Source organism: Orycteropus afer, unplaced genomic scaffold (assembly GCF_000298275.1).
Source record: "Orycteropus afer afer isolate SDZICR_OR568_19922 unplaced genomic scaffold, OryAfe1.0 scaffold00012, whole genome shotgun sequence".
In the NCBI taxonomy this organism is placed as follows: Eukaryota; Metazoa; Chordata; class Mammalia; order Tubulidentata; family Orycteropodidae; genus Orycteropus; species Orycteropus afer.
Window position 1 is genome coordinate 14,640,016 of NW_006921599.1, and position 11,171 is coordinate 14,651,186.

The 11,171-nt window shown below is 40.2% G+C and overlaps 1 protein-coding gene across 1 annotated transcript in view; it reads left to right on the forward strand.

The window, feature by feature from the left end:
* The first annotated feature begins 8,821 nt into the window (after positions 1–8,821).
* FAM8A1 (family with sequence similarity 8 member A1) overlaps positions 8,822–11,171 on the forward strand; it is an 8,648-nt gene continuing 6,298 nt past the window's right edge. Inside the window, exons 1-2 of the mRNA XM_007952329.1 lie at positions 8,822–9,530; positions 10,863–10,983. Of these exons, the coding sequence (XP_007950520.1) occupies positions 8,822–9,530; positions 10,863–10,983 (830 nt within the window). The remainder of the gene's footprint in view (positions 9,531–10,862; positions 10,984–11,171) is intronic.

Consider the following 11,171-nt stretch of genomic DNA (forward strand, 5'->3'; position numbering starts at 1 on the left):
CAATGACATGAGACAAAGTATATGTGAACTGCTATATGGAAAGTGAATTTGCTCTGTAAATCTTCACCCAAATCACAATAAATAAATAAATAGATAGATAGATAATAAAAATAATTGGAACATGGAATGTATGAAGTATGAATCTAGGAAAATTGGAAATTGTCAAAAATGAAATGGAATGCATAAAGATTGATATTTTATGCATTAGTGGGCTGAAATAGACTGGTTTTGGCCATTTTGAATCAGACAAGCACATGATCTACTCTGCTGGGAATGACAAATTGAAGAGGAATGGCATGGCATTCATCGTCATAAAGAATGTTTCAAGATCTATCATGAAGTACAATGCTATCGGTGATAGGATAATATCCATACGCCTATAAGGACAACCAGTTAATACTACTATTATTCAAATTCATGTACGAACCACCAAAGCCAAAGACAAGGAAATAGAAGATTTTTACCAACTTCTGCAGTCTGATTGACCAAACACACAATCAAGATGTGTTGATTATTAGTGGTGATTGGAATGCAAAAGTTGCAAACAAAGAAGAATCACCAGTACTTGGAAAATATGGCCTTGGTGATAGAAATGACACTGGAGATCACATGATAGAATTTTGCAAGACCAGTGACTTATTCATTGCAAATACCTTTTTTCAATAACATAATAGTCGCTATACACATGGACTTTGCCAGATGGAATGCACAGGAATCAGAGCAACTACATCTGTGGAAAGAGGTGATATAGAAGCTCAGTATCTTCAGCTAAAACAAAGCTAGGAGCTGCACATATGCAAGTTCAAATTGAAGCTGAAGATAATTAAAACAAGTCCATGAGAGCCAAAACATGACCTTGATTATATCCCACCTGGATTTAGAGACCATTTAAAGAATAGATTTGATACACTGAATGCCAATGAACAAAAACCAGAGGAATTGTGGGATGATATCAAAAACATCATATATGAAGCAAGCAAAAGGTCATTAAAAGACAGGAAAAGAAGAAAAAAACAAAATGGATGTCTGAAAAGACTCTGAAACTTGCTCTTAAGTAGAGACTAGCTATAGCAAATACAGGAAAGGACAAGACAAAAGAGCTGAACAGAAGATTTCAAAAAGCAACTCAAGAAGACAGAGTCAATAATTATAATGAAATGTGCAAAGACCTGGAGTTAGAAATCCAAAAGGGAAGAACATGTTTGGCATTTCTCAAGCTGAAAGAAGTGAAGAAAAAAGTCAAGCCTCGAGCTGCAGTATTGAAAGATTCTATGGGCAAAATATTGAATGATGCAGGAAACATTAAAAGAAGATGGAAGGAATACACAGAGTAACTGTACAAAAAAAGAATTGGTCAATATTCATCCTTTTCAGGAGGTGGCATACGGTCAAGAATGGATGGTATTGAACAAAGAAGTCAAAGCTGCACTGAAGGAATTGGTGAAAAACAAGGCCCCAGGAATTGATGGAATACCCATTGAAATGTTTCAACAAACAGATGCTGTGCTGGAGGCACTTAATTGTTTATGTCAAGAAATTTAGAACACAGCTACCTGGCCAACTGACTGGAAGAGATCCATATTTGTACCCATTCCAAAGAAAGGTGATTCCACAGAATTTGGAAATTATTGAATAATATCATTAATATTATACACAAGTAAAATCTTGCTGAAGATAATTCAAAAATGGTTGCAGCAATATATTGACAGAGAATTTCCAGAAATGCAAGCTGGATTTGGAAGAGAATATGGAATGAGGGATATCATTGTTGATGTCAGATAGATATTGGCTGAAAGCAAAGAATACCATAAAGATGTTTACTTGTATTTTATTGACTATGCAAAAGCATTTGACTATGTGGATCATAATAAATTATGGATAATATTAAGAAGAACGGGAATTCCAGAACACTTAATTATACTCATGAGGAAACTGTACATAGACCAGGAGGCTGTCATTCAAACCGAACAAGGGGATACTACATGCAAGAAGGGAGTGTGTCAGGATTCAATCTGTATGCTGAGCAAATAATCCGAGAAGGTGGATTATATGAAGAAGAACGTGGCATCAGGATTGGAGGAAGACTCATCAACAACCTGTGATATGCAGATGACACAACCTTGTTTGCTGAAAGTGAGGATGACTTGAAGCAGTTACTGATGAAGATTGAAGACTACAGTCTGCAGTATAGATTATACCTCAACATAAAGAAAATAAAAATCCTCACAACTGGACCAATAAGCAGCATCATGATAAATGGAGAAAAGATTGAAGTTGTCAAAGATTTCATATTATTTGGTTCCACAAGAGACACAAGTGGAAGCAGCAGTCAAGAAACCTGATGTTATATTGCACTGAGCAAATCTGCTGCGAAAGTGTTCTTTGAAGTGCTGAAGAGCAAAGATGTCTCTTTGAAGACTAAGGTATGCCTACCCAAGCCATGGTGTTTTCAATTACCTCATATGCATGTGAAAACTGGACAATGAATAGGGAAGACTGAAGAAGAATTGATGCTTTTGAGTTGTGGTGGTGGTGAAGTACCATGGACTGCCAGAAGAACGAACAAATTTGTCTTGGAAGAAGTGCAGCCAGAATTCTCCTTAGAAGCGAGACTGGCCAGACTTCACCTCACCTACTTTGGTCGTGTTCAGAAAGGACCATTCTCTGGAGAAGGATATCATACTTGGTAAAGTGGAGGGTCAGTGAAAAAGGGGAAGGCTCTCAATAAAATGGATTGACAATGGCAATGATGGGCTCAGGTATAGCAAGCATTGTGAGGCTGGCACAGGACCAGGCAGTGCTTTGTTCTGTTGTACGTGGTGTCACTATGAATCAGAGCCAACTCAATGGCACCTAACAACAACATGTGTGTGTGTATATATATATATAGCTTATTCTGTAAATAGATTTCTCAGGAAGGATTCAAGTGAATAACATTCTCTGAGTTCTTTCATTTTGATAATAATTAGTCTATGCTTTTATAATTGAAAGTCATTTTTGCTGGATATAAAACCAATGGCTTACCTTTTCTTTCTTTGAATATTTTAGATATGTTTCATAATTTTCTTCATACATGGTTTTAACAGCAAATTCTTATAATAGTCTCATTTTCTTTCTCCTATAAATTACTTACTTTTTTGGCCTAAATGATCACTTTTAAAATATATATAAATGCAATTTTTCTAGAATATGTCTTCTTGTGCATTCTTAGTCAACATTCTTCAATATGGGGTTTCTACTTCAGGAAGTTTTCTTGAATTATAATGTGTTGTATTGGTTTTGTTACCTGAATTTGATTTTCTTTTATCAGGGACACATCATATATATGTTGGATCTTTTCTGCCTTTCATTTTTCTCAAGTAATTTTTATCTTTGGCTTTAAAAAAATCTGATTTTTAACTTCTAGTTCTCTTTAGGCACTAACGTGCTGTTGCACTCCTCTATCCATCTAATTTAGTCTTGTTTTCGGAAATCATCCCCCACCCCTTATTTCTAATTATATCCTGCAGTGTTATTTCATTTCTGAGTTTTCTTACTCTGATTTATTTTGATTTCTCATATATTGCACTATTTTCTTAATATCTTTACAACTTTGAAAAAAAATGGTACTAATACTATGTAGGTCTTAATTTTGTGATCTGACCCCACTGTATTGTTTATACTGTTACCTTGTCACCTAGTTTTTTTGTTCCCTGGGCTTTTGGTTTCACAATCGAATCTGTTTTTTAATGGGAAATTATGGAAATTCAAAACCACCATCTGTCCAGAATCTATTTATAGCTATTTTTGACTCACTTGTACTTCTATTTCTACACCCCTACCTGAGGTTTCCACTACTCCTCTGTCAGTTTGTTGTTCTGAGGTGGCTTGAGTGTTGCTGTAAGGCTAGAGGCTATGCCACCAGGATTTAAAATACCAGTAGGGTCGCCAGCAGGGTGGACAGGTTTTAGTGCAGCTCCCAGACTAAGACAGAGTGGGAAGAAGGGTGGGGTTATCTGGCCAACCAACTGGAAAGAATAGATATTTGTGCTCATTCCAAAGAAAGGTGATCCAACAGAATACGGAAACTATCAAATAATATCATTAATATCACACACAAGTAAAATCTTGCTGAAGATAATTCAAAAACAGTTGCAGTAGTATATTGACAGTGAACTTCCAGAATTTCAAGCTGGATTCATAAGAGGTCATGGAACAAAGGATATCACTGCTGATGTCAGATGGATCTTGGCTGAAAGCGAAGAATACCAGGAAAAATGTTTACCTGTGTTTTATTGACTGTGCAAGGGCACTCACCTGTGTAGATTATAACAAATTATGTATAACATTGTGAAGAATGAGAATTGCAGAACACTTAATTGTGCTCATGAGGAGCCTGTACATAGACCAAGAGGCTGTCATTCAAATAGAACAGGGGGCTACTGTATAGTTTAAAATCAGGAAGGGTGTGCATCAAGGTTGTTTCCTTTCACCACACCTATTCAATCTGTATGCTAAGCAAATAATCCACGAAGATGGACTATATGAAGAACATGGCATCAGGATTGGAGGAAAAACCATTAACAAACTGCAATATGCAGATGACACAACTTCACTGACTGAAAGTGAAGATGACTTGAAGTACTTACTGATGAAGATCAAAGACTACAGTCTTCAGTAGCAATTACACCTTAACATAAAGAAAATAAAAATCCTCACAACTGGACCTATAAGCAATATCAGAATAAATGGGGAAAATATTGAATTGTCATGGATTTCGTTTTACATGGATTTACAATCAACACCCATGGAACCAGCAGTCAAGAAACAAGATGTCATATTGCCCTGGGCAAACCTGCTGCAAGAGATCTCTTTAAAGTGCTCAGGAGCAAAGATGGCACTTTGAAGACTAAGGTGTGCCTAACACTAGTCATGGTATTTTCAATTGCCTCATATGCATGTAAAAGCTGAACAATGAATAAGGAAGACCAAAGAAGAGATGGTGCCTTTGAATTGTGTTGGTGAGCCATACTCAAAATACCAGAGACTGCTGGAAGCACGAGCAAACCTTTTCTGGAAGAAGTGCAGCTGGAATGCTCCTTAGAAACCAGAATGGCCAGACTTATCTCACCTACTTTGGTCATGTTATCAGAAGGGACCAAAAAGGGGAAGACCCTCAATGAGATGGATTGACACAGTGGCTGCAATGAAGGGCTCAAACATAGAAAGGATTGTGAGGATGACGCAGGACCAGGCAGGATTTCGTTCTATTGTATGTAGGGTAATTATGAGTCGGATATGACTCGACAGCACCTAACAACAACCAGAGATTTCAACCTTTAGCAAAGTGTGAAGGGACTAGGGTTGATTAAAATGTTGTTAGGATTGACAGTGCCAAATTGCATCTCATCCTCATTCTTAAAGGATGGTTTTTTTTGTTTATAACTTTCTAGATTGTCAGTAATTTGCCCTCAGACACTATATATTGTACTGTAGTCAACATGTAATAATTTTACTTTTGTAAATGTGGACTCTAGTCTAAATGTAATTTCTTTGTAGTCAATGTTTTAAGTCTGCTATTAAGATACTCTCTTTACTTTAACTCATCATGATGTATATTAAGTTATTTTCTCAGGATTTGATGTATTTCCTCAATCCAGAGTCCTCTTTCTTCAGTTCTAGAAAATTATTGGCCATTATTCCTTTGAATTTTGCCTCTCCATTAATCTCTCTTTTGGAACACCTATTAAATGTACTGTTGAATGTTTTCATATTTTCTAGAAACTCTGATCTTGTTGGTTACATAAGGCAAAAATAAATAAATAAAGGAGAGAGTGAGATTGCTTAAACCAGATTGAATTAGGTTTCCTACCAATGAAACAAAATTTTACCAATTTCAAAAGCAGAGTCAAAAGAGAGAAAAAGACACTTCCTGAAGCTATTGTTTGATTACATGGAACCAGATATCCTTGAAAGCAAAATGATTCCTGAACTTTTTAGTTATGAAATTCAACACATTTACTTTACTTATTAACCAACAATGACCAGGAGAAGTTCAGGCTTTCCACATGAACAGAGCTTTATTAATCAGAAAGTAGCTTGCAAACAGAGACAGAGGGATCTAGCAGTGCTGGCATTTGTCTCCTTGAGCAAAAAGTTACTGGGGTGTTGAAGGGTTGTGAAATAGGTGGGAATTTTCTAAGAAGGGGTGATAGTTTCCTAGAAAGGGGTGGCACTATGGGAATCAGGTGCCTGTCCAGAAGTTGCAAATGCTGCCAGACTATTTGACATGAGTTGCAAAGGCTACCAGAATACTTGACATGACTTATTATGGAATGTCGTGCATATGCTATCCCTTGGAGCACCGGTTTGATTCCCGGTCAGTGTCCTTGCCTCAATACTGTCACCCCAGGAAGGTCATATAGTGGTTTTCTTGCAGTGATATGCATAAGCTTGGAGAGCTGAAAACTAGGTTGCCTGCAAAACACCTGCAAAAGATCTTGCAAGAAAGTAAAGCATGGAATTAGGTAGGCTGCTGGTTACTTCTGTATTCTGTGTTCCAGGATGTGTGTCAGTCTTTGGTGACACCTGTGAGGCTTGGGTAATTTCATAACTTTAGACTCTCTTTTAACCCTTTAGGAGTCCTGCCACCTTCTCTCCATCTCACTCTCTGTTCAAGAAAAATTTTCAGAGCGTCTTCTGACATCCACTTTGGTCTTCTCTTTCCTCTCTTTCTAATGATCTTTTGCTTTCTTCATGTATGATGTGTTTGATATTATCCCACAACTCATCTAGTTTTTGGTCACTGGTGCTCAATGCCTCAAGTGTACTCTTCAAATGGTCTCTAAATTCAGGTGACCCAAACCATAGTCATTTTTAATGGCCTGATATACACATGTGTGAGCAGGACAATGAATAAGAAAGACTTCAGAATTGCTGCATTTGAATTGTGGTATTGGTGAAGAATATTGAATGTATTAAAGACTGCAAGAAGAATGAAGAAATCTGTCTTGGAGGAAGTACAACTAGAATATTCCTTAGAAGTCAGAATGGCCAGACTTTGTCTCTCATACTTTGGTCATGTCAGAGGGACAAGTCCCTGGAGCAGGGTATCATGCTTGGTACAGTAGAGGGTCGCCAAAAAAAGGAAGAGCTTCAACGTGATGGATTGACACAGTGGCTCTAGCTGTGCTCTTGAGCTCCAGCTCAAGCCTGGTAATGATTGTGAGGATGCTGCAGTGTTTTGGGCAGTGTTTTGTTCTGTTGGACGTAGGGTCACTACGAGTTGAAAGCAACTCAACGGCACCTAACAACATGCAGGTGGCATTGTGTAGCATGCCACATAATCAGTGGTATTCAATACAAGGTCCAAGTCTTCAATAGTCACAATCTTTCACACTCACTTCATGCCATATTAATTTTTTTGTTCATGTTTCTTCTGCCTTTCTCATTCTAACTTGGAACCTTGTTTGTTTAAATGTTACAACTTTCTCTTAGCAGATTTTTTAAACTAAATTTGTAACGAGTACCTTTCTAGACCAATTATAGGCAACCATGGTCTTTTGAGCTCTGGTAGCATAGTGCCTAAGGCACTTGACTGCTAACCAGAAGGGTGGCGGTTCAAATCCACCATTCCCTCCTCAGAAGAAAGGTTGGGCAACCTAATTCTGCAATGATACTGCCTGGAAAACCCAAGGAGGGTTTGATGAGTCAGATCTGACTCCACAGTGGGTTTTGGTTTCCATTATCTTTCTCTTATTTTGAATGCTCATATTGTCTTGAATAGGTCTTCAAGTGTTTCATGGAAGTCCTTTTCCTTAACCAGATCATTAGTTTAAGGGCAAAAGTTATACCTTTTACTTTTATATATCCTAGAGCAATGTCAAGAATAATTGTGGGTGTCAATATTCCCCAAATATTTAGCACAGTGGTTAGACACTCAGCTACTATCTGAAAGTGTGGAGGTTTGAACCCACCAGCTGCTCCGTGGGACAAAGATGTAGAAGTCTACTTCCATAAAGATGACAGCCTTGGAAACCCTATGAGGCAGCTCTAGTCTGTCCTGTAGACGAGTCAGAACTCCACCACCAAAGATTAGGTTTTGGTTTACTTAGACCCTGTAAGACTTCTATATGTACTGGGGATTCACACACATATTCTTACCATTCAGAGACTTATAATCAAATTAATGACAGAGGAAAGCATATTAAAATATAAATATGTGAGGTGCTACACAGAATTCAGAGAAAGAGAACATCGTATGGGCTCAAGTATTCAAAAGTCACCAAAGCCCTGGGATATGAACAAAGCCTTTATAACACAAAATAAAGAAAAAAGCACCTTAGGTTGAGACCACGGATATAAGGAAAGGCACTTTTTTTTTTTTTTTTTTGCTATAGCAGTAGGCTTGTATACACAGCAAAGCAAAGCTTTTACAGACACAGGACAGGATCAGAGAAGGTGCAATTCTTATTAAATCCTCTCTCCCGGGGTAGGCTGGGTCCATTTCTCATAGGATTATCTGTAGAGGCCTCGGGCCCTGGTCTTTCTTAAAACCAGAGACAGCAGTTAGCAATCCTGGCCCAACAACCGGTCAGTGACACCCAGGTGACGGGTCGCTAGCCTCCAAAGCTAGCTACTCCTCTACGTCTTTACACCCCTCAGCCACCCACCCCTATCCGTCTGGCAGCTGGCGAAACTCTTAAGGGGCGGGATTTCCGCTTCCGGTGGAGAATTGTGACGTCTGTGGCTGCTGCGGTGGCGACGGCACCGTTGGGGAGGGGCGAGTGGGGGAGAGAGACTGCGCAGCGACAGTTACCGCGGAGGGTGCTGCTGAGCGACGATGGCAGAGGGGCCGGAGGAAGCCCAAGGCAGCCCTCCCGGACAAGACGGAAGCGGAGGGGACCATGATCCCGGCTCTTCCCTGAGAGGCTCTCCCGCTGTCACCACTCCACGCCCCCAGGCCGGGTTGCAAACTGAACCCCAGGCCCTGGGCAAGCCACCAAGCCCGGGCCTCGCGCTCGCTGCGGCCGCTGCGGAGGAGTCGGAGCCGCCGCGCGATCCCGGGGAGGCAGCCTCTGGTTCTGGTGTCGAGCTGCAGGCATCGACAGGTTGCGAAACGCTGGAGGCCGCGGCTCCGCGGGAGAGGCCAGCGCGCCTGAGCGCCTGCGAGTACTCCCGGCAGGTGCACGAGTGGCTGTGGCAGTCCTATTGCGGCTACCTCACCTGGCACAGTGGCCTCGCTGCCTTCCCCGCCTACTGCAGCCCCCAGGTGCCCCCACCAACGTATCCGACGGCTGGCGCTGGAGCCGCTTCCCAGGCCGCGGCGCCACCGCCCCCCCACCTGGGCTATTACAATCCCTTTTACTTCTTGAGCGCGGCTGCCACCGGGCCTGACCCGGGAGCTGCTGCGGGTATCGCCACCCCTGCTCCAGTCGCCGGCCTGGGACCTCGGGCTCCTCATGTGCAAGGATCCGTCAGGGCAGCCCCAGTGACGAGGGTAGGACCCGCTGCCTCCTCGCGAACCCCGAGCGAGACCGGGAGGCAGGCAGGTGAGAAGCGCGAGGTAGAAGTTGGGCAGAGAAGGGGTCTCCAGGCCATCATCGGGGGTAAGGTGGGCACGGTTTTTTTTTGTAGTTCAGTAACTGCTGCTGCTACTCCTGTTAGTGGTCTCCGAGCATATCAGTTACCGCTTGTCCAGGCCTTAAATCCCCAAAACGTACAACGAGGCAATACAGTTTCTTCTTCCTTTAGACTTGGGACTCAATTGATTCCTTTCCTCATGGGACTAGTAATTCTCACGTGCAAAGAAGTCTTTGCTACCTGCATTTTCTCCTCAGACCATACTGGGTTTTCTTCTAAAGTATCGTCTTCTATTTCCATGCTCTAGATACTGAGATCCCAAGCTTAACTCTCAGATGGCAAACCCACTTTGGGTAGGACTTGATTGGTCATGCCAGAAATAACACAAACATCCAATACTGTCTTAGGATAGTGGAACTGAATGAATATGAAATTTACATTAATACACATGGAGTGAAGCCCTGGTGTAGTCTTGCATTCTGTCATATTGATTACTTCTGTATGAGAATTAGAATACTTTGAATTACAGCCATACAACTTTTTATTTTATTCAGGCACAGGTATGTGAGACAGGAACTAGTTGATGCCTAAATTTGTATCCCAGTCAGAATTTAGGCTGATAGATTGATAATCATTAGATTGATTATATGGAAAACAAACAAACTAAATGAATAGAGGGAAAAAAATGAGGAACACAGAGATTTACTTTATGCCTATTGTCCATACTTAACCTTGATTTTTACTAAAAAATGTTTAATTTTGTGTCATAGGCTTGTGGTCAGCTGGATTCTCCTCATTCATGAAATGCACCGAGTACCCTAATTAACAAATTTATCTGTGAAATAACTTTTTATACATTAAGGTAGTGAAAGCAAACTTTAACAGTTCAGTAAATAGTAGTGTTACTATATGTTAATAATATGTACTTTTGATGAAATCAATACCAGTAATTGTTGCAAGGTTATAACTTTTTTATTTTGTTAACAAGTTGTAACCTTGACTGTATTTCCCCTTAGTTTCCTAGCTTGGGAGCTCTGGTGACATAGTGTCTAAGGCATTTGACTGCTAACCAGAAGGCTGGTGGTTCAAACCCACCAGCCACTCCTGGGAAGGAAGGTTGGGCAATTGACTACTGTAGTGATATCACCTTGGAAACCCAAGGAGGGGTCACTATGAGTTGGATCCAACTCAACAGCACTGGGTTTGGGTTTTTTCTTTTTTTTAGCTTAGGTTATGTTCTAAAGCCTATGTGAAATTACTTTTCCTAACTTTTTTTCTTTATTCCTTTTTCTTAATTATAGGGAGAGAGTATGTTATACCATCCTTGGCCCACAGATTTATGGCAGAGATGGTGGATTTCTTTATTCTCTTCTTTATAAAAGCAACCATTGTCTTAAGCATTATGCATCTCAGTGGAATAAAGTAAGTTAAGGATATTTGCAGAAAGATTTAATATCTATTCTTTAGAGATCTTGTTTTGCTAAGTTCATGCTTGAAAATGACTGTGGATAATGTGCAAGTTATCATTTCTTTATAAAGAGCTTTGTCAGATTTTCTTCTTGTTGGCTTTAAGAAATAACTACAAAAGAAAATATTCTTTTTTTTTTTTT